At 55.3% G+C, this 23,135-nt stretch overlaps 1 protein-coding gene and 1 long non-coding RNA gene across 3 annotated transcripts in view; one reads left to right on the top strand and one right to left on the bottom strand.

Annotated features, from left to right (window-relative positions):
• Positions 1–5,317: 5,317 nt before the first annotated feature.
• Positions 5,318–11,687, bottom strand: LOC127484235 (uncharacterized). Its single transcript, XR_007911102.2, has 2 exons — positions 11,437–11,687; positions 5,318–7,253 (listed from the first exon to the last, which is right to left on the bottom strand). It is a non-coding gene; the product is annotated as an uncharacterized lncRNA (long non-coding RNA).
• Positions 11,688–11,749: 62 nt separating this feature from the next.
• Positions 11,750–23,135, top strand: part of NEURL1 (neuralized E3 ubiquitin protein ligase 1) — a 77,444-nt gene continuing 66,058 nt past the window's right edge. The window contains exon 1 of one of the 2 annotated variants that reach the window (XM_051824142.2): positions 11,750–12,415. In XM_051824142.2, coding sequence (XP_051680102.1) covers positions 12,331–12,415 — 85 coding nt within the window. In that variant the 5' untranslated portion in view covers positions 11,750–12,330. The remainder of the gene's footprint in view (positions 12,416–23,135) is intronic. The other variant, XM_008270468.4, reaches the window with a different exon arrangement.

Here is a 23,135-nt window from a genome sequence, read left to right as displayed (position 1 = left end):
CTGTGGTACACGGATGGCTGGAGTCCACACTTGCAGAGTTTTTAAGTATTGTAAAGATAGTTGTGATGGGGCTGGCAGAGTGGGTAAGCTGCTGTCTATAGTGCCAGCATCCCATATGGGAACCGGTTCAAGTCCTGGCTGCTCCACTTCCGATTCGGCTCTCTGCTACATCCTGGGAAAGCAGTAGAAGATGGCCCAAGTCCTTGGGCCCCTGCAACCATGTGGGAAGACCCGGAAGATGCTCCTGGCTCCTGGCTTTGGATGGGACCAGCAGCTCCAGCTGTTGAGGCCATCTGGGGAGTGATCCAATGGATGGGAGACCTCTCTCTCTCTCTCTCTCTCTCTCTCTCTCTCTCTTCTGTCTCTCTCTCTCTGCCACTGCCTCTCTGTAACTCTGCCTTTCAGATAAAATAAATAAATCTTAAAAAGAAAAAAAATAGTTGTGACATCACTCTGAATCTGCCCCAGGCTAGTTTTGCAGATGAAGCCAAGAGAAACGAGGAAGGATGAGCCTTATAGCTTTGTTTCAGTGGCAACAGACCTGGAAACAAGCTAAATTTTACCAACAGGGAGCTGTTAAATAAGATGAGGCCCAGCTGTGACACTGGATTCGGCAGCTGTTAAAGGCAGCAAGCAAGCTCCACGTGCTCATACGAGAGCCTTCTAACAGATCCTGAGAAGCCTAAGTGGCACCCGTGTGCCTAAGCACAGACACGAGCACTGGGCAGACCTCTGCTTCCCACAAGATGCACAAGACATGCCGGAAGCTATGACTTCCCGGGGTAAACCTTTCCGTGCTGTTGGGCTTTTAAAAAACATGTACCTAGGACTTTCTTTAATATTTGCTTATTTATTTATTTATTTATTTTTTGACAGGCAGAGTGGACAGTGAGAGAGACAGAGAGAAAGGTCTTCCTTTGCCGTTGGTTCACCCTCCAATGGCCGCCGCGGCCAGCACGCTGCAGCCAGCGCACCGCGCTGATCCGATGGCAGGAGCCAGGAGCCAGGTGCTTTTCCTGGTCTCCCATGGGGTGCAGGGCCCAAGCACCTGGGCCATCCTCCACTGCACTCCCTGGCCACAGCAGAGAGCTGGCCTGGAAGAGGGGCAACCGGGACAGAATCCGGTGCCCCGATCGGGACTAGAACCCGGTGTGCCGGCGCCGCTAGGCGGAGGATTAGCCTAGTGAGCCGTGGCGCCGGCTGCTTATTTATTTTCACCTGCTTGAAAGGGGGAAGGAGAGAGCGAGAACGAGAGCTAGAGAAAGAGATCCTCCATCTACCAATTTACTCCCCAGATGCCTGCAACAGCTCAGGGCTGTGCCAGGTGGAATCCAGGAGCCCGGAACTCCATCCGCGTTTCCCCCTTGGTGGCTGGGTCCAAACACTGGAGTCATCATCTGCTGCCTTGCAGGATGCATTAGCAAGAAGCTGGAGCAGAAGCAGAGTAGTTGGAGCCGGCGTTGTGGTGTAGTGTGTAAAGCACCGTCTGCAGCACTGGCGTCCCTTATGGGCGCTGGTTCGAGACCTGGCTGCTCCATTTCCAATCGCGCTCTGCTGATGTGCCTGGGAAAGCAGCAGAAGATGGCCCAGGTGCTTGGACCCCTGAACCCATGTGGAAAATCCGGATGAAGCTCCGGGCTCCTGGGTTCGGATCAGTCCAACTCCAGCCATTGCAGCCATTTGGGAAGTAAGCCAGTGGATAGAAGATCTCCCTTTCTCCCTCTTTCTGTAATTCTGCCTTTCAAGTAAATACATTAATTTAAAAAACCCAAAGAAGCAGAGTAGTTGGAACTTGAACCAGGCACCTTGCTATAGGACAAAGAGAAAGGTCTTCCATCCACTGGTTCACTCCCCAAATGGCCGCAACAGCCAGGGCTGGGCTAGGCCGAAGCCAGGAGCCCGGAGTCTCCCTTGGGGTCTCCGACATGGATGCAGGCGCCCTGCACCATCTTCTACTGCTTTCTCAGGTGCTTTGGCAGGGAGCTGGATTGGAGGTGGAGCAGCCAGGACTCAAACTGGTGCCCACATGGGATGCTGCTGCTGCAGGTGGCAGCTTAACCCGCTACATCACAGCGCTGATCCCAAAGATGAGGTGTTTAGTTTAGTTTTTTTTTTTTTTCCCAAACAGAAATAAGGTGGTTTCTAGGCCCTGCTGGGGTGAGGCAGGGTAGGAGGATAGTTTTGTGACCCGAATCTCCTGGGCCCTGCGCAAGTGCCCACGCTGACTGTGCAGGGGTGCTCTGCAGAGCGCTGTGACTCAGCTAAGATGGGGGAGCTCCTGCCTCAGACCTGGGGGAGTCTCCATGGGTCTGGGAGACGTGGGTGGGAGATGGGACAGTGGCCTCAGGGAATGCAGGAGACCAGTTTCCTTTGGGACATCTTTTCTTCACAGCAAAGCAGCTCATGGAAACTGTGAGGCTACAGCTCTTTTCACCTTTAAAATCAGTTTTATTATTTGTTTGAAAGGCAGAGTGACAGCTAGAGAGAGACAAGAAAGAGATCTTCCACTCCCTGGCTCATACCCCAAATATCCACAACAGCCAAAAGCCGGAAAAAAAAAGGGGGGTGTGACAAAGGTGGTGGAAAGAAATTTTAATCTTTTTTATTTTTAAAAAACATTTTTAAAATATTTATTTTGAAAGGCAGAGTTACAGAGACAGGAGGAGAGACAGAGAGAGATCTTCCATTGCTGGTTCACTACCCAAACAGCTGCATCGGCCAGAGCTGGACCATTCTGAGGCCAGGAGCCAGGAGCATCTTCCGGGTCTCCCACGTGGGTGCAGGGGCCAAGGACTTGGGCCATCTTTCATTGCTTTCCCAGGCCACAGCAGAGCGCTGGATCAGAAGTGGAGCAGCTGGGACTTGAACCAGTACCCATATGGGATGCTGGCGCTGCAGGCAGTGGCTTAACCCACTATGCCACGGTGCCAACCCCAGAAGTTTTAATCTTAAGAAAGTTAAAGTATGGGAGAAGATGGTTCAGGGGCCATAAACTGATAATCCTGACCCAATTTTTCATGGCGTGGGACAGGGTCGCTGGTGTTCCTGGAGGTCAGAGTCTACTTGCATGGCGAGGGTCCTGCCAGTGCCACACATGGGGTCTGGCCTCCAGAGGGAGCTCAGGGAATGTCTCCATGATGAGGACACCTGGGGAATGTCACCAAACATCTTCGGCCTGGCCGAAGCCAGGAGCCCTCAAATACATCTTAATCTCCCCTGTGGGTGGCAGGGACCCAAGCACTTTTGTTTTGAGATTTATTTTTATTTATTTGAAAGGCAATGGCCAGGGCTGGGCCAGACTGAAGCCAGGAGCCAGGAGCTTTTTCCAGGTCTCCCACGCCAGTGCAGGGTCCCAAGCACTTGGACCATCTTCTGCTGCTTTCCCAGGAGCATTAGCAAGGAGTTGAATCAGAAGCAGAGCCACTGGACACAAACTGGAGTCCATATGGGATGCTGGCATCACAAACGGTGGCTTTACCTGGTATACCATGACACTGGCCCTGGGGACCCAAGTACCTGAGCTGTCACCTGCTGCCTCCAGGGTGTGCATCAGCAGGAAGCTGGATCAGAAGTAGAGCAGAGGCAAACTCAGAGACTCCAACATGAGATGCTGGCATCCCAAGCCATGCCCTAACCTGCTGGCCACAATGCTCCCCAACCCCACCATGACAGAGAAAAGAGCAACCTGTGAACATTTTTTAAAGATCTGTTGAGGGGCTGGCACTGTGGCGTAGTGGGTAAAGCTGCCGCCTACAGTGCCGGCATCCCATATGGGTGCTGGTTTGAGTCCTGGCTGCTCCTCTTCCAATCCAGCTCTCTGCTATGGCCTGGGAAAGCAGATGGCCCAAGTCTTTGGGCCCCTGCATCCCCATGGGAGACCTGGAGGATGCTCCTGGCTCCTGGCTTCGGGTCGGCGCAGCTCCAGCTGTTGCAGCCAATTGGGGGAGTGAACCAGCCGATGAAAGACCTCTCTCTTTCTCTCTCTCTGCCTGCCTCTCCTTCTCTCTGTAACTCTGACTACCGTTTCCTAGCAACAAAGAAGATTCTAATGAAGTTCTACTGCCACCTAGTGGTGTCTGGAGAGAGCACCAGAAAGGGAGACCTGGAGGGCATGGTGGGACTTTGAAGTTACCTGCCCTGGGAAGAGAGGGCCCCCTGAAGTGCTGCTTTAAAAATATCTTCTTTTATTTATTTGAGAAGCAGAGAGGGACAAACACAGGAAGTTATGTAGAGAGAACCCTCCTCTATTAGTTTACTCCCCAAATACCCAAATGGCCAAGGCCAAAGTCAAGAGCCAGAAACTCAGTCTGGGGTCTCCCACGTGGGCGGCAGGGACCCAAGCACTTGTGCCATCACCACTGCCTCCCAGGGCGTGCACTGGTAGGAAGCTGCAGTCAGGAGCTAGAGCTTGGAGTCGAACCCAGGCTCTCCGATGTGCCCGTGGGCATTGTAACTGGTGTATTGACCACTAGGTCAAAGGCTCATCATGTGGCACCTTGGAGTGTGCCTGTGGGGCACCCCTGTGGGTAGAAGGGAGAGGTCCTTCCCAGCAGCAATTGGGGAAATGCCGGTCCCCTCTCTGGGCCTCGGGCTGAGTGGCATCTGTGTGACTTAAGGCTATGGGCTTATTGGAGTGATCCCTCCTGGCCACTGTTTGTTGTTCAACTTTTGCCATGAAGCAGTTTCACATTTGTATTTTTTAATTAAAAAAGTAATTTATTTGAAAGGCAGAGTTACATAGAGAAAGGGAGAGACATGGTGTGTGGGGGAGAGATCTTCCATCTGCTGGTTCACTCCCCAAATGGCCACAACAGGCAGAGCTAGGCCAAGCCAAAGCCAGGAGCCAGGAGCTTCTTCCAGGTCTCCCACGTGGTGCAGGGGCCCCGGCACTTGGGCCTCTTCCACTGCTTTCCCAGGCCATTAGTAGGGAACTGGATCAAAAGTGGAGCAGCTGGGTGGAACTGGCGTCCATATGAGATGCTGGCATTGCAGGCAGTGGCTTAATCTGCTATACTACAACACAAGCCCCTAATTTGGAATTTTAATGAGTTTTTAACAGATTCAATATAGTTGGTAGATATAATTCTAAGAGCATAATGATATACACTTCCTCTCTCCCCCTCACTCCCTCCCATCATCCTTCCCTCTCCCTTTCTTTCTTTAGTTTTTGAGGTAACATTTACATTACAGTAAAAAGGCTTAAATGCTTCACCAAATAAGAAGTTTGACAATAAAACGCAAAAGTCCCTAGTTCAGTGGGAATAAAATGGATATAAACAATAATTGAATGGAAAAATGACCATTTCACCCAGTAAAATTTTTTTGAGGAGATAACTTTCTTTTTTATTTTCACCCAGTAAATTTTAAAGCAATCACAGATCACTAAAACTCTAGTAGCATAACAGTCTTAACCACTGGTTTGACAAAGTTTTACAAAACTAGGTCTGCAGCAACGCTGGTCCACACAGGCGTCTCTTCTCTGCAGTTTCACATTTTTATGGAGTCGTATTTATCACACTTCCCCTGTGTGATTCTCTGGTCTTTGTAACGTTCTTAGAAAGGCTTTTCTGCCAAGTCAAGGCCATTTAAGCCCTCCACGAGGGGAGGAGGACGCTGGGGTCGTGCATCCACTTGAGCCTCGCCTGTTAATTTCGATTCTGGCTGTTTTAAGTCTACTCTGTGTTGGTTGGCGGCGGAACTCCTGGGCTGGCTTCCAGGGAACAGGCAGGGGCTGGTGGAGAGGAGCCCTTCCCCGCCCGCAGCAGGGGTCTCGGGGGGCATGGAGGCATTGCACCCCTCGCTCCTCAGCTCCTAGGAAGTGACTTAGCATCCCTAAGACAGAATTTTCATGGTGAGGCCAGTATCGTGGTACAGCGGGTAAAGCTGCTGCCTGCAGTGCCAGCATCCTGAATGGGCACCGATTTGACTCCTGGTTGCCCCACTTCTGAGCCAGCTCTCTGCTATGGCCTGGGAAAGCAGCAGAAGATGGCCCAAGTGCTTGGACCCCTGAACCCATATGGGAGACCCAGAAGAAGCTCCTGGCTCTTGCCTGGCCAAGCCCTGGCCATTGGAGCCATCTGGGGAGTGAACCAGCAGATGGAAGATCTCTTTCTCTTTGTCTCTCCCTCTCTCTCTGTAGCTCTTTCACATGAGTGAATAAATCTTTAAGAAAAAAAGAATTTTCATGGTAATATGGGAATGGTATTAGAAATAACAGTAATGGTACCTGCCTCATGAGGTTGTTTCCAGGCTTAAATGGACTGCTGCAGACACAGTACTTCCCCGAGGCCTGGCACATGTGAGTGCATGCTGCACCAATGTCACCCGTGCCCAGGACCTGAGCAAGGGGCCCTGGGATGGCGCTGGACTTGGAAGTCGCTCCAACTTCCTGGGCTGCTGGCCTCTTTGGCGCTGGCATTTTCCTCTCTGCTTCCTGCAGGTGCCTCTGCCTGTGCTGGGGGGGCTTGGCCTCAGGCTGAGATTTCACCCAGGGCACTGCGGGCCTATGGACTTTATGAGGGTCTTCTTAGACTGGGGAGACCATGACTGGCTCCAGAGGGAAGCTTCCAAACGAGGAAATGTTCGCTGGAATGCCTACAGAATCAGTGTGCATCCATTGCAATCATTCACTCGATGCTTAAGGAGGTTTCATTGCATCTGAAGACAGTTGCAGGTTTTCCTCACTTGGCAAGAAATCCAACAGACGTGTGGCTACTTAGAAACAGAGCCAGTGTGAATTCAGGGAGTTCCCTGCAGTCCCCTGGTTCCAAAAGCCAAATGGGTATGAGCCCCTTTGAAATGTTTAGAGAGCGAGGTCTCACGCGGCAGGTGGTGTATTTTAGTCCAGTTGACCAGATGGGGCTGAGCCCCAAAGATAAGGGGGGAGGGGTTATGAAGATCTCACCATCAATGCTGCATCCAGGGTTTGCCTCCCAGAGCCATCGTCCTTCCTGACCTTCCTGCTTGGTGGCACTGGCCTGGTCCCCACGGGGTGTCAGGATGTCCCCAGGAAGGCCTGCAGGCCTTCATTAAGCAGCCTCCTCCCCACTAGAACATCTGACCACCTGAGACAGCCTCTCCCGTCCAAGCAATAACCAGGACCGACCCTGCTTAGCTCCTGAGATCAGAAGGTCGGGTGTGTTCAGCGTGGTGTGGCCGTAGACAAGCACAGTCTCTCAGACTCTGCTCAGCCGGCGTCGCTGGGTATGGGGCCTGTGAATCTGCATTCTGTCAACCTTTTCCTCTTCTAAGCCCTGAAGATGAAAAGAGAGGTGGAGAGAGAGAGAGAGAGAGAGAGAACTAGCACACGCACGCACGAGAGATATCTTCCATCCACTGATCCACTCCCCAGATGGCAGCAACAGCCAGGTCTGAGCCAGGCTGAAGCCAGGAGCCAGGAACTCCATCCTGATCTCCTCCGTGGGTGGCAGGGGCCCAAGCACTTGAGCCATCTTCTGCTACTTTCTCAGACCATTAGCAGGGAGCTGGACTGGAAGGGGGAGTGGCTAGGCCTCCAACCAGGCACCCCTATATGGGATTCAGGTGTCCCAAGCAGCAGCTTATTCCACTATACCACAGCCCTGTGTCCCTCAACCCCCGAGCAAGCTTCTTGATTGCCTGACCGTGGGCTGGGCTTCGGGGCTGGGGAAGGTTCGTCTGAGGAGGGAGAGGGGTGCCCTACTCAGTTTCTCCAGGGTGGAACCCGGTCTGGCTCAGATGAGCCTCACTCTTGCTGCCTGGGCCTGGTGTCTCTGGGTCAGGGATGGAGGGAAGGAAGCAGACCTTCTGCCCAGTCTTTGATCCACATGGAGACCCTTCAGGATTTGAACAGACCGGGTGGGAGCTATGGGAAGAGAGAAGGAAGGGGAAGAGGGAGGTGACCCAGTCTGGAGCAGCCGGGGCAGGGAACCCTAGAACAGAGAGACAGCAAGGGGAGGCAGGGACAGGGTGGGGAGGGCCTGGGAAGGGAAGGCAGGAGAGCAAGGAGCCAAGGAGCAGGGGCGAAACAGGCCCGGCCAGCGCCAGAGGAGCTCTGCCTGTCCCAAGCGGTGTGAGCATTCCCAGCACCCAGGCGTGCGCACAAACACAGGTCCACACTGGCAGAGGGGTTACCCCCAGGACAGGTGCTGGGTATTAAATACCACCTGTGGGTAGTAAATGCTTCCGTCACTTCATCCGGCCCTGGGCTCCCTGGCTGGCTCCTTTTCCTCCTCCCTCCAGGGTGGGGCTGGGCAAAGCCCTGGGGCCGCAGAGAGCCCCTGGGTGCCCCGGCAGCTGCCTGGGTGAAGAACGGCCTGCAGGCCTCGATGTTTCTGCCCAGTGTCTGCAGGAAGGAGGGTGCCTGTGTTCTTTGGTTCTCTGAGCCAGGTACAGGATCTGCTAGGAAAGGATTTCTTTTCTTTGACATTTATGATGTATTTATTATTTTTCTGACCAAAGAGCAATGATTTTGAATGTTAGGAAAGGATTTCTGCAGCACAGGGCACCCACAGGGGTCCCTTGAAGGCCCTCTGGGTCCTCTGCTGCCACCCTACCTCTCCCAGGTTCCTGCTGGCACCCAGCTGATGCTCACCAGTGGTGGCCCATCCCCTCGGCCAGAACTCCCCAGAGGGACTAGGGTGAGGCCAGGGAGGGGCCGGGGTGTGACAGGTGCAGAAGTGGCCTCTGTGTGACCCCCAGAGCGAGCGCCTCCTCCCTGCTGCACCAGGGCTGCCTTCCTCGCCTTGTGCAAGCCCCAGCCTTGCTGCTCCTCCCATGATCCCCTCAACCCTCCTGGGTCAGGGAAAGTTTCTGTCCTGCCCCCCCATTCCCTGCTTTTGTCCCTGACGCCTCTCACCTGCCTTTGGGAATCCCTGGGGCCAGCTGCTTCCCTCCTACCCACCTCAGCCCTCACTTCCCTCTGTTTCTTTGGCTTGTGTCTCTCCCCTGCTTTGCACACCGGCCCAGACTTAGACTGTTTGGGGCCTGTGAGACCCCTGCTGCCCTCTGCCTTAGGAGTTACCCTGCCCCCCCCCACCATGCCTCAGCTCCTTTCCCCAGGAGGAGGGAGAAGCCCCCTCCCATGACACTGCTTTGTGCAAATCTCAGCAAGGACCTTGCACTTCACACACTCACGGGGAATTAGTTTCATCTGTACACAGTATCACATTCATTCTTTTTTTTTTTTTTTAAGATTATTTATTTTGAAAGTCAGAGAGACAGAGGAACAGAGATTTTCCATTTGTTGGTCCACTCCCCAGATGTTTACAATGGCTGGGGCTGGGCCTGGCTGAAGCCAGGAGCCAGGAGCTACATCTGGGTCTCCCACATGGGTGGCAGCGTGGGCCATCTTCTGCTGCTTTTCCCAGGCCATGAGCAGAGAGATGGATCAGAAGTGGAGCAGCCAGGACACAAACAGGCACCCATATGGGATGCCAGTGTTGCAGGCCCCAGCTTTATCTGCTACGCCACACCACTGGCCCCCACATTCATTCTTTTCCAAAAAATGTTATTTTTCTTCTACTTGAAAGTCAAAGTGACAGGGACATACACACACAGATTTCTTCCATCTGCTGCTTTATTCCCCAAAGACCTGTAACAGCCAGGGCTGGGCCAGGTTGAAGCCAGGAGCCTGGAACTCCATCTAGGTCTCCCACGTGGGTGGCAGGGATGCAAGCCCTTGGGCCGTCACCACGGCTCCCTGGGAGGCATTACCAGGAAGCTGGAGCAGAAGTGGAACTGGCACTCTGACACGGAATGTGGCTGTCCCACCTGTCAGTTTAACCTGCTGCACCCCCCACCTCCCCTCGTATTTCCTCTGCCTTGTGAAAGGCCTGGTCCCCACTCACTGTGACTTCATTGCATCGGATTTCAGGGGACATACGAGTGTGTGTGCTTGTGCTTGTATGGCAGGGAGTGTGCAGACCGCATAGAGGTGTGTGTGCAAATGCATGAGGAGGGAGCTGTCAGAGCCCGGGGATTTCTGTTGCGTGAGTCATCCATTGAGAGTGTCCTGGGAACACACCGCCCATAAATAAGCCAGCAGGCCCTGGCCTGCCTTGCCCATCTGCAGCTGGCTGGCTGGGACTCTGGGCATCTGAGATGCTGGAGGCCGGGGTCGGGGCCATCTTTCTTCCAGACCCCAGAGGTGCCTGTCTCAGATATTTCTAGCTTGCGCAGCATCCCCGACATTTAAGGGTGTGATACCAGGAACGGTGTGGGAATGGAGCGGAGGCGAGGACACCAGAGGGTGGTTACTGGGCTCAACTCAAGGGACTTAACCGAGCTCTTCACGGGCGGGCAGGGGTTCACCGGGTCATTGGTCCTGGGCCTCTCCCAGGACACAGGGACCCCAGGGTGAACGGGAGGGACTTGTGATGTCCCCGAGCACTTATGATCTACTTGGGGGGAGGGAGAGGGCAGAACAGAACAGGAGAAAGCTACTTCAAGAGGGGTTCTGTATCCAAGGCGTGAAGAGCATAAAACAGAAGAATGGGAAGTGGCTGAGGGGCCGGTGCTGTAGCAGGTGAAGCCGCTGCCTGCAGTGCCAGCATCCCACGTGGGCGCCCGTTCGAGTCCCGGCTGCTCCACTCCTGATCCAGCTCTCTGCTGAGGCCTGGGAGTGCAGTGGAGGGTGGCCCGAATGCTGGGGCCCCGCACCCACGTGACAGACCCTGAGGAGACTCCTGGCTCCTGGCTTTGCATCAGCCCAGCTCTGGCTGTTGCAGCCATTTGGGGAGTGAACTAGTGGATGGAGGACTTCTCGGTCTCCCTCTGCCTCTGCCTCTCTGTGGCTCTGCCTTTCAAGTGAATGAATAAATCTTAAAAAAATAAATAAAGAAAGAAGTGGCTGAGAGCGTGGAATGGTCAGAGAGGGTCAGGACACAAACTCTGCCTGATGTGGGGAGAGAACCTTCTGGGAGAGGATGGATGAGATGCCCATTGCCCACTGGGGTCTTTGCTGGACCGGGGACCAGGTTTGCTGAAGCCAGACCAAGGAGGAGACCTGACTGTGGGAGGAGGGGCCTGGAGCATCCCCTCCATTCCCCCGGGAGACAGTGACGCCGGGGCAGGTAGCAGGAGAGTGCCCTTTCTCTCCCTGAAAGCTCTGGGCAGCAGTGCTGAGTCTCACGGATGGAACAGTCACCTGAGGCCCTTCCTCCAGGAAGCCTTCTCTGACTGCTACAGGCTGCGGATCCCACCTGCCTGGACAGAGCCGCTCAGTTCAGTCAGTGGTTCTCTGATGCTCTGTCCCTGACTGTCCCCAAGCTTGACCAGAGCCCCGCTCCTGTGGGTCTGCTCTGCGTGCCCCCCAAAGCCCCCGGTTTGTGCAGCAATGGGACCGCCTGGGGTCCTGGTGCTGAACCCTCGCCCCAGCGCCCCTTTGGACCTGACTGGGTCGGAGGGTGGAGTGTCGGGGTTCCTAATTTCCATTCCTTTGTTCAGTCATCCACTCACTCATTCGTTTTCCTGGAGCTCACTGCGCCCTTCCAAGCCCTGCACCTGGCGCTGGGAAAACCCGCACATCCGAGAGGCGACGCTCGGAGTCCCTTCCAGATGCCCCTCCGGTCTTCCAGAAGCAGCTCCAGGGGCCCTGCCAGGGCAGGAGCCCCGGCCTCGGAGCCCAACTCCTCGCGCCGCCGGCAACGCCCCGGACCCACATCTGGCCGAACGGGCGCGCGCGTGTCACTAAGACGCTCATTCACCGGCGCCGCTGTCGCCATAGCAACCGGAGCGGGGGACTCCCGGAGACTGCGGGGGCCCGGGCCGCGGTCGCAGGAGGGGCCGGCAGGGGGCGGGAGCGCGAGCGCGGCGGCCGCGGAGACCCGGCACGGCCCGCGCCCCTCGGAGCCCGGCGCCACGCGCGTTGCCGTAGCCGCCGTCCCCGCGGGCGGGGACCGAGCCTGTCACCGAACCGCCGGGCCCCGGGCTAGCCGAGCCACCGAGCGCCCGCGCCGCGAGCCCTGACTCTATGGCCCCGGGGGAGCGCGCCGAAGCCGCCGCGCCGCCCGCCACCTGCCGGAACCCGAGCGCCAGCCGTAGGGAGAGGGGAGCCCCGGGCGCCGCTGGCCCCGGCCCAGGGGCCCGACCGCGGCCCCCGCCCCCGGCGCGGGGCATGGGAGGCAGGTAGCCGGCGGGCGCGAGGCCAGCTGCGGCGAGCAGGACCCGCCGAGGACGCCAAGCCCAGAGACAGGGAGGGAGGAGAGCAGCGGCCCGCCCGCCCCCGGCCGCAGCCCCACCAGGGCCCTCCCCCGGCGGCGCGCACCGGCGCGCGCACTGGCACACAGCCCCTCGGCGGCTGCCCAACCTCGCCTGCCCCCAGCCAGCGCCGGAGCCCCGGGGCCGGATGCCATGGGTAACAACCTCTCCAGTGTCCCCTCTCTGCCGCGAGGGAACCCGAGCCGGGCGCCGCGGGGTCACCCGCAGAACCTCAAAGGTAAGCTTCGCGGGCCCGGCGCCGCCGGGGGACGCGGGGCGCAGGTGGAAGGGCAAGGCGGGCTGCAGACGTGTTGTTGGGCAGCACGGGCAGGTGCCACCTGTTGGGCGTATTTGGAGACAGGGGGTGCACACCTGGCGGGGGCCGGGCGCGCGGCGGGTGAGGGTGAAAGTCGGGGAGGATGGCGTTCCGTGTTCCAGCGCTGGGCTCGTCCCCGGAGTCCCCTCAGGCCCTGACGCTAGGCGGCGTGAGGAGGGGGCGGGGAAGGGCGCTCGCCGCGCGGGTGCGGGAGTGTGGAGGGAAGCTCAGGTGGTCCCGCGGGCTCCTCGGGGGAGGAGGCCGGAAGCCCTGGTTGCGCACAGGATCCGGGGGGTCTTAACAATCCGGGCCGGGCAGAGCAGCCTGGCAGGCGGCGCGGCGCCCATGGCTCCCGGGGTCCTTTGCAGCTGTTGACTTTTCGCATCCGCTGAGCTCGCTCGGTTTGCGTTCTGTCGGAGCCCTGTCAAAGAGCGGCTTGGAGCCTTGAAACGGGGGCGCATTTCCCGGGAAGGTTTTGTGCCCCGCGCCCTCAGCGTCACCCAGCGCCTGGCCCCTGGCCTTGCAGCTCCCAGCGCTGCCTCTGGGGGACCCCTGGCCCTTGTGCCCTGTCAGTTCCTGTCAGAACCAGCAGCCCAGTCGGGAGGGCCCACTCCCTCGCGTCCCCCTGCCGCAGACACCTCAGCGTGCCTGGGTTGGCAGCAGAGCTAATCATACCCATTTTACAGTTGAGGAGAACCGAGGCTTATTTACGGTTCCCCGGGCCAGCGGGAGTGGGAACCCCGGGCGTCAGACGCGTCTTCTGACTTAAAAGCTCTGTCCCCTCTTTTGCTGGACAGTTAATTTTCAAGACTGAGACAGAGGAGACATGGGGCCACCATCCTACATCCTCACCCCAGCTCTCAGAACATCAGCTAAGGAAAAGCAGTGGGTTTATTGTGCTGCTTCTGGAAACTAGCAGGGCAGCACTTGGTAAAACCCTTTATTTATTTGTACGATTTATTTATTTATTTGAAAGGCAGAGTTACAGAGAGGCAGAAGCAAAGAGACAGAGAGGTCTTCCATCTGCTGGTTCACTCCCCAGATGGCCGCAAGGGCCGGAGCTGGGCCAGTCGGAAGCCAGGAGCTTCTTCCAGGTCTCCCACGAAGGTGCAGGGGCTCACGGACTTGGGCCATCTTCTGTTGCTCTCCCAGATGGTAACAGAGAGCGGGATAGGAAGTGGAGCAGCCGGGACTCAAACTGGTGGCCATATGGGATGCCAGTACTACAGGCAGCAGCTTTACCTGCCACAGCCCCAGCCCCAGCCCCAGGTAAAACCCTTTAGAAAGATAGCCTTTGCTGACCTGGTGCTTCTGCCAGGGGAATGGGCCTCGTGTGCAGATGCAGGCAGGTGCTCACCACGTGAGGCCAGGATGTTTGTGGCAGTGCTGGGCCCCGGTGTCCAGTGACCGTGTGGTGTATCCTCTTGGTGGAGTACTGTGTAACCATTAAAATCACGTTTTTGAAGAAATTTGATGACTTGGGAAAAAGCACACAGCATAAGGACAGGATACAGAGTTATAAAGACTGTGTGATCCCAGCTGTGTCAAAAAGAAATTGTAGGCATGAAAGCAAAACAAAACCAACAGACGACAACCAAACCGGGGTAAGGATGGTTTCCAAAAGGTTATTGATGCTTTCCTCTGGGTAAGGCGATTGTATGCGCTTTTTTTCTTTTTTGAAAATGTGTACGGTGGGCAGGCACTGCTTTGATAAGCAGAAATAAGCTCTTCTTGTTGGCACGCATGGAGGGTGACGCGGCGGTGGACCCCTGAGGATGAGGGAGCCCATCGGCATCACTCAGTTCAGCTGCTTCCTTGCAAGTGAGAAGACTGAGGGGAAAGGAGAGTGATTTGCCCAAGGTGCTTAGTGGGTCAGATGGCAAAGCCAGGGTCTGCCCTGCAGCGGCAGGGGCTGCCTGAGGCCCGTGACTCACTCGGTCCTCTAATGTTCACACGTGTTCCCCGTTAGAAGGCCCTGCTCCATCCTTGGAAGCCCAGGGGAGCACCCAGCAATCGCACCTCCTTTTATCTGAAGTTGGGGATTGTGCGGGTCAGGGGTGTCTGTGCTAGGGCCTTTTGCAGGAGGCAGGAGGGGGAGAGGCGGCTTTTCTACCTCCCTGTCATCACTCACACGTTTCTGGAAGTGGCCATGGGAATTTTGACTTTGCTCTTTCCAAGCTTGAAATGAAGGCTGGAGTGTGCCTGCAAAGGCCACCCGTTGGTGTCCTGTGCCTTTGTCCAGGATCTACCGATCCTCTGTCTAGGCCTGATTTCCAGGGACCGGTGCCCGTCTGCCCAGCTAAACAGAGCTGCCACCTTTGTTCTGTGATTGTTTGGTGTTTGAACCAAATTCCCCTCTTACTGTACCAGTGTTGACCTGGGAGTGTTCCCTGCTCTATCAGAGCCCATCCAGGATTCCAGACTGCTTGCCCCGGTGTTGCCTAACTGGGCAGGTTTGTCCAGCTGCAGGTCTTGGTGGCAGGCTTTGGTCTTCTTCCCACAGGCACGCTGACCTCACTCTGGCTGGTGAGCGCCCCTGCGGTCTGAACGTTGTTGTGTAGGACAGAGACACATGGTTTTTCTCTGGGTTTAGGACCTGCAGGCAGTGCCTGAGGAGCTGCCCTGTGGCCTGCGTGGAGGTGAGGGCTCCTGGCTTTCATAGGCTCAGGGTCTTCTTGGAAAAGCAAGGCTGAGAGAGCTGCTGGAATCCACCCTCGAGTGGCTGGACTGATGAATTCCCAGGTGTGTGTGGACAGAGGTCAGAGGTGGGACATCAGGGAAGCATTTGAGCTGGACACAGAAGGTACTCCAGGAATTAGGTGGCAAGGGATATGGCAGAGTCCTAGGGTGTGGGAGCTGGTGGGGTGGGGGACAGGGGTGCATGTTCGCACGGGGTCACTGGAGCAGTTCACGCTTTGTGGAGGAAAATCCAGAGAACAAAGCCATGCTCTCTTCTTTGGCTTCTTTTGAGTGCTGCCTGCCTGGTGCTGAGTGTGCAGCGTTGGGCAACCAGGGAAACCTTCAAGGAGTTACTCAGCCCCAGGGGCCACCCACCGAGCTCTCTCCCATCTGCTTTTTGAAAAATTGTGGTCTGTAACCGAAAACTCGGCATTTTAAAATGTGCAATTCAGTGACATTTAGTAAACATAGTACAACCTCTGTGTCATTCCAAAAAAACCCGTGCCCCTTGGGCATTCCCTCCTGTTGCCTCCTCTCCCGAATCCCCGGCAACCACTGGTCTACTTTCGGTCCCGGCAGATTTGCCTGTTCTGGGCGTTTCCCAGTGATGGAGCCAAATGGTGTTTGCCCTCTTGGAAGTCTGACTTCTTTGATCTATCGTGATGTTTCCGAGCTCATCCACGTGGTAGCACATCTCTTCTCTCCTTTTGTGGCTGACGGCTGCTGCATTATGGGAGCCTGCCACCTTTTGCTTATTCACTGCCCAGAGGATGCGCCCTAGGGTTGCTCTCACCTTTCGGTCACGATGAGTAATGCTGCTGCGAGCATCTGGTGCAGGGCTTTGTTTGAACACCTGTTTCCAGTCCTTTAGGGTAGGAACCTCAGAGGGGACCTCCCAGCTCTCCAAAGATGGTGCTTCACGAGTGGGACCCTTCACAAAGCCATGGGCCGTGACAGCCACCGGCACACAGGAAGACCGCTCCCTTCCAGCTCTGGCTCCGTGTGACGCCAGCCAGACACCTGTTGTCCTCAGTCTCTTCCTCGAGGTGGTTGAGGCTCCTGGGTGGCTGAGGGAGGAGCTGCTGAGATTGGCTAAAGGGTCAGAGAGAACCATGGGACTCGTCTGCAGACCCTGGACTCCCTGCCTGCTCTCTGGGGGTGGTGGCGGCACGTGGGTCCTCCTCGGACAAGGTCCTAGTGCATTTCCTGCCTTTGTATTCTCGCCGCTAGGTCCCTGATCTGAGTCCTCACCCCAGATCTTGCCACAGCTGCCATCCTAATGGACTCCTCTGCCTCTGGTCCCTCCCCCCATCCTGCCAGAGTGATCCTCCTAAATCATGATGTCCCTCCCTCTGCCAACAGCAGCTGCACCTGCCATGATCTGATACACAAGGCCTCCGTTCTTGGGCCAGCTCACTCATGCTGCCATGGCTCTTGTCTGGGCTTCTTCCCTGGTTGTCATGGTGCTTGTAGATTAGCGGAACACATCCAGCTCTCTGGCCCAGTGATGCAGCAGTCAGACCTGGGGGCGCCTCGCAGCCTGCGCAGACTTCAGAGGGGCTGGGCTGCGTCGGCCCCGCGTTGAACCTGAGCACCCATCCTGCCTGCCCTCTTGGGTTTCATATGGGTTTTGCCAGACTTTGAACCCTGCTTTGTTCATCGTAGTAGTGTATATAGTTGCTACCTTGTTGGGAAGTTACTGTAGGCCATATTCTTGGGTGCAGATGACATCCACGCATACCCTCCTGATAATATACTGATGGAGAGAAGAGGCTCAGAGAGTTTAAATAAATAGCTCTGTTAGGAACTGTTGGAGTTGGCATTAAACCCAGATATCTCTGATTGTGTTTATAATTAGTTATTTATTTTAAAGATTTATTTATTTATTTGAAAGTCAGGGGCCATTGCTGTGGCACAGCAGAGTAAAACCTTAGCCTGCAGCACTAGCATCCCATATGGGCACTGGTTCAAGTCCCAGCTGCTCCACTTCTGATCCAGCTCCCTGCTAATGCACCTGGGAAAGCAGCAGAGGATGGCCCAAGCCCTTGTGCCCCTGCACCCACATGGGAGACCCGGAAGAAGCTCCTGGCTCTTGGCTTCATATCGGCTCAGCTCCAGCCATTGCAGCCATTTGGAGAGTGAACCAGCAGATGGAGGATTCTCTCTCTATCTCTACCTCTCTCTCTGTAACTCTTTCAAATAAATAAAATAAATCGTTTTTTTTTTTTAAATGTATTTTTTTTTTTTTGACAGGCAGAGTGGACAGTGAGAGAGAGAGACAGAGAGAAAGGTCTTCCTTTGCCGTTGGTTCACCCTCCAATGGCCGCCGCGGCCGGCGCGCTGCGGCCGGCGCACCGCGGCCGGCGCACCGCGCTGATCCGATGGCAGGAGCCAGGAGCCAGGAGCCAGGTGCTTTTCCTGGTCTCCCATGGGGTGCAGGGCCCAAGCACCTGGGCCATCCTCCACTGCACTCCCTGGCCACAGCAGAGGGCTGGCCTGGAAGAGGGGCAACCGGGACAGAATCCGGCGCCCCGACCGGGACTAGAACCCGGTGTGCCGGCGCCGCTAGGTGGAGGATTAGCCTAGTGAGCCGCGGCGCCGGCCAATAAATCGTTTTTTAAAAAAGGAAGAGTTATAGGGAAAGAAGAAGAGACACATGGAGAGGGATATATCTTCTATCTGCTTGTTCACTCCCCAGATGGCTGCTATGGCCAGGGCTGGGTCAGGCAGAAGCCAGGAATCTGGGCTTCCCACCTGGTGGCCAGGGCCCAAACACTGGAGCCATCTTCTGCTGCTTTTCCTAGGCCAACACCAGAGAGCTGTATTGGAAGTGGGGAGCATCTGGGACAGGAACTGGCACCCCTGTGGGTTGCTGGCATCCCGGGCAGCTTTTACCCATCAGGCCACAATGCCGGCCCCACTCTATGACTTTAGAGTTCATTATCATGACCCTGGTTGTACTGTCCTGCCACCAGAGAATTCGGTCTTGGCGGCTCTGTGTTCTGTAGGAAAGACTGGGGATCAGTCTCCTGGTCTGCGGACACAGCCCCAGAAGGGAGGAAAGGGGCTGTGATGGTCTGTCCCTTGGTTAATCAGAGGACCAAGAGGGCTGGGCTCGTCTGGAATTCCGGCTGCCTACCCCTCACACCTGCCCTGAAGGTTTTTAGCCATGAAGACCCATGGCGGTGGCCAGACACGTCCGTGAGAGCCTCTGTCTCCCGGGCAGGTGTTCCTTTGAGGATGGTATTCTGCTGTCTGCAGCAGCACTGCCTAGCAGCCCGTCTGTGATGCGGGTGCCCTGCCCTGGCTCAGACCAGGATATTTTGGTGATGGGGCCTCCAAACCTACAAGCCTCACAGGTTCTTCAGACCCCCAGATCTGAGAGTTGTGGAGGCTGCAGGGCCTCAGAACCCTGGTGGGCTGAGCCTTCTCAGGGGAGGTGAGGCTGGCGGCAGGTGGAGGAGATCCAGAGCCCCAGAGGGGCATCCCAGAGCGAGGGCATGGAGCAGGGATGCAGGTGTGCTGGGGACAGTGAGCAGCCCCTCTGGCCCAGGATCTGGGGTCCAGTGGGGAGAGTCACAGGTCAGTCTTGGAAGGGAGGCTGGGGCCAGATTTCGGAGGGCCTGCATGTCAGGAAGAGTTTAGATTCTGAAAAAATGTCTTCTTTGTTGATTTGAGGTAGTCAATTAAAAATATGAATTATTTATTTTCATTTTATTTGAAAGAGAGAGAGAGCGAGAGAGAGAGAGATCTTCTGCTGGTTCACTCTCCAAATTCCTGCAGCTGCCAGGCTGGGCCAGGCACCAGGAACTCCATCTGGGTCTTCCACGTGGGTGGCAGGGACACAAGCACCTGAGCCATTATCTGCTGCCTTCCAGGGAGCACATTAGCAGAAAGCTGGATTGGAAGTGGAGGAGCTGGAGCTTGAGCCAGGCACTCTGATATGAGATGCAGCATCCTAAGTGACGACCTAATCGTACCAAACTTGGAAGTTTAGGTTTTATCCTATAGGCGCTGGGAGCCATGGGTGTCTTTTGAGCAAGAGGTGATTTTATTTAACAGCAGCAGCAGGAGCAGTAGGGTCCAGGCTGGGGAAGTGGGGGAATAGAGCATCTTGGGCTGCTGGGAGGTTCCAGAGGCTGGGGGCTGTGTCCTGGGCCGAACTGAAAGTGCTGGGTGGGAGGCCAAGCTGACCACCTCATCTGGGTGGCCATGGACCACTCTGGAAGCAGTCCTAGCTCCTGCTAATCCTGATGCTTGGCACACTGTGCCAGGCACATTCGTGTACTGGAATTCATTTACTCTCGCAGTAGATTCAAGGTCTCATCATTCCCACTTTATAGGTGACAAACCTGAGGTCATGGAAGCTAAAGATACTGTCCAGAAACACTGACGTAGGAGATGACCAAGCTGGGACTCCTGCCCAGGACAGCAAAGTCTACGGCTGAGAAAAGTAGCTTAGGGGGGATGTCTCCCCTGACCCTCTGGAGTGCTGTCTTAGTGGCCACAGACTGTGTGGCTTAAACCACAGCAACATATTTCTCATGATTCTGGAGGCCAGAGGTCTGAGGTCAGGGTGTCAGTGGGGTCAGGCTCTGCTGAGGGCTCTTCTTGGTTGTGTCCGCACTTGACCTTTCCATGGTGTGTGTGTTTGGAGATAGAGAAAGAAACCTAATCTTAAGATCTCCTTATCCTTGATTACCTCCTCAAAGCTCTGTCTCTGCGTACAGCCACACCGGGGGTTAGGGCTTCAACACAGTGAATTAGAGAGCGTAACATTCACTCTACAGCAGATGGCACGTGCCCAGTTCCCAGGTGTGCACAAAGAGGCCCAGGCATTGGCTCCAAATCACAGGGCCTAAACTGGAAGCAGGATGGACAGAAGTAGTAAGAGCAGGAGGAAGGGTAAGGGAGGAGGGTGGGAGTGGGCATGTCTCCTCCCTGGCCTGGGCCAGCTGCCTGAGCCTATTTCTTGTTGGTCTGTGACTGTTTCATTGCTGGACCTGCACACCCAGAGGCTGGAGGCTGGGGGGCTGCTTCTCACTGAACCCGTTGCTTTGGCAACCCTGGGCAGGATGCAAGTGGTCTCCTTGGTAACGCCTGGGAACCCTGCCTCAGGGATGGAGAGACATGAACTGGCCAGCGGTCAGGCTGTGGGGGCACAGGCAGGCCATTGAGGAGGGTTGCCTGGGCTGCCTATTGCCATTCCCTAGCAAGCCAGAGTCCAGAGGCCCTATGGGGCCTGTGTGCCTGCCTGGCCAATCCAGGGCACTAATGGGCCAGTCCAGGAAGTGGGAGGAGATGGGAGGGGTAAGAGGGGGAGGATGTAGCTTCTGGGTGACAGATCCAGTGCCAGGTTTATTAAAAGATGCTTATCGGGGGTCATTGCCCGGATCCTGCTGCTTCCAGCAGTGAGCAGGTGCTGATGCGTGCAGCGGGGGTGTGGTGCAGGGCAGAGAGAAAAGAAGGGTGAGAGAGGAGGTGGGGGGAGCCAAGAAGAGTCACTGGGAGGCAGGTGGGAGTTCTTGGCCTTCTCTCTGCTCCAGCTGCAGTTTTGGGGGGCTGGAAGCTCTGATGCTGGGTTTGGAAATGGAAGTTCCCCCAGGGCCTGAGTTGGGGTTCCTGGGGTGCTGACTGGGGGAAAGTAAGAGCTGGGGGAGCCTTTTCCATTTAAGAGATGGGTGCTAAACCCCAGCAGTGGCCCACATGCTCTCCTGGGCACGAGGGAACAGCAGTCCACTAAACAGAGTGGAGCTCGCTTGTCACCACGGCGCTAATCCTCTAGCTGGAAGGCAGATGGGAGGGGACAAAGATGATGGCTGGACAAAGATGTTCTGGACACGAATCCTGCTAATGCTGTGTACTCAGCCTGTCACCTCCCTTAATCTTTACAACCACTGTGTGAAACAGGTGTGATTGTTAACCCATTCACAGTTGAGTACACTGAGGCTTGGAGAGGTTGTGTCACTTGTCCAAGGTCATGTGGTGGTATGATGTGGCGCTGGGTGGGATTCTAACAAAGATCTCTGACTTTGCAGCCACCACTCATTTGTTTGTTTTGGTTTAATTATCTTTGTATTTTAGTGTAGTTTTAAATTACAGAATTACCGCACAAATGGTAGAGTTTCTGTATGTCCACATGCAATTATCCTATTATTAAGTTTTTTTTTTTTTGACAGGCAGAGTGGACAGTGAGAGAGAGAGAAAGGTCTTCCTTTTGCTGTTGGTTCACCCTCCAGTGGCCGCTGTGCCTGGCGCACTGCGCTGATCCAATGGCAGGAGCCAGGTACTTATCCTGGTCTCCCATGGGGTGCAGGGCCCAAGTACTTGGGCCATCCTCCACTGCACTCCTTGGCCACAGCAGAGAGCTGGCCTGGAAGAGGGGCAACCGGGACAGAATCCGGCACCCTAACCGGGACTAGAACCTGGTGTGCCGGCGCTGCAAGGTGGAGGATTAGCCTAGTGAACCACGGTGCAGGCCTTATTATTAACATTTTACATTAGCATGGAACATTTATGATAATTAGTGAACCAATATTGATACATTGTTATTAGCTAATGACCATATTTTTTCAAATTTCCTCAGTTTTTCCTAATGTCCCTTCTCCCACCTAAGACTCACATTACAATTTAGAAATCTTTATTTATTTTCTTTTTATTTGAAAGTTGGAAAAAGAGAGATGGACAGATAGGGATCTTCTGTCTTCTGGTTCACTCCCTAAATGCCTGCAACTGCCAGGGTTGGACCAAGCCAAAGCCAGGAACCTTGAACTCAGTCCAGGTCTTCATTGAGGGTGGCAGAGACCCAGGTACCTGAGCCATCACCTGCTGCCTCCCAGGGTGCACATCAGCAGGAAGCTGAATCAGAAGTGGAGGAGTGGGGACTCGAACCAGGCACTCCAAAGTGAGAAGCCGGTGTCTCCATTGGCAACTCAGCCACTGCACCGAATGCCTACCCCGTTTTTAGTGACAGCGTTTTATGTTGTATTGTCATGTTTTCTTAGGCTCCTCTTGGTTGCGACAATTTCTCATGTTTCCCTTGTTTCTCATGACCTTGACAGTTGTGAGGATGACTGGTTATATATTTCTAGTTGGCCGTCTGCTAGATTTTGTCTGAAGGCCCTCTTTTGATTAGATTGTGGTTATGAGTCTCCAAGAGACCATAAGAGCTGAAGTGCCATTTCCATCCCATCATACCCACTGCACCTGCTGTCAGCATGACTCAGCACTGCTGATGTTGACCTTGAGCGTCCGGCTAAGGTAGCGTGGCAGGTCTCTCCCCTCTAAAGTGAAGGCCACGCTCTCCCCCTTCCTCTGTTGTGCTCTTTGGAAGAAAATCTCCCCATGCGGCCCACACCGAATGGGGGGAGGCCTTTCTTTGTTCCATCTCTCTTCTCTCTGCTCAGCTGATTCATTTAGTTGATCAAGCAGTTACATTTGGAGAAAGGCTGCGCCAGAGAAGACAAGGGAGCCGTAGTGGGCGGAACCGGACCTGGTCTTGGGTCAGGGAAGGTGTCTTGGAGAAGTGACCAGAAAATGAGCAGGAGTTGACTTCCTCTTCCTAGAGAGGGTGCTGCCCCATGCTGGCATGGAGCTGGTCACTTTTCATCCTCGGCCCATGCCTACTAAATGCCACTGGTCACCACAAACGTCATGCGATGGTGACAAATAAACCTCCCCCCCTTTTTTTTCAAAGATTTTATTTATTTGAGAGGTAGAGTTATAGACAGAGAAAGAAAGTGATAGAAAGGTCTTCACTCCCTAAATGGCCCGAGTGGCTGGAGCTGGGCTGATCCAAAGCCAGGAGCCAGGAGCTTTCTCTGGGTCTCCCATGCGGATGCAGGGGCCCAAGCACTTGGGCTATCTTCTGCTGCCTTCCCAGGCCATAGCAGTGAGCTGGATCAGAAGTGGACCAGCTGGGACTTGAACTGGTGCCCATATAGGATGCTGACACCGCTGGTGG

Source organism: Oryctolagus cuniculus, chromosome 15 (genome assembly GCF_964237555.1).
Source record: "Oryctolagus cuniculus chromosome 15, mOryCun1.1, whole genome shotgun sequence".
Classification (NCBI taxonomy): Eukaryota; Metazoa; Chordata; class Mammalia; order Lagomorpha; family Leporidae; genus Oryctolagus; species Oryctolagus cuniculus.
Note: the sequence above shows the minus strand (reverse complement) of the source record. Positions and strands in the feature narration are given on the sequence as shown.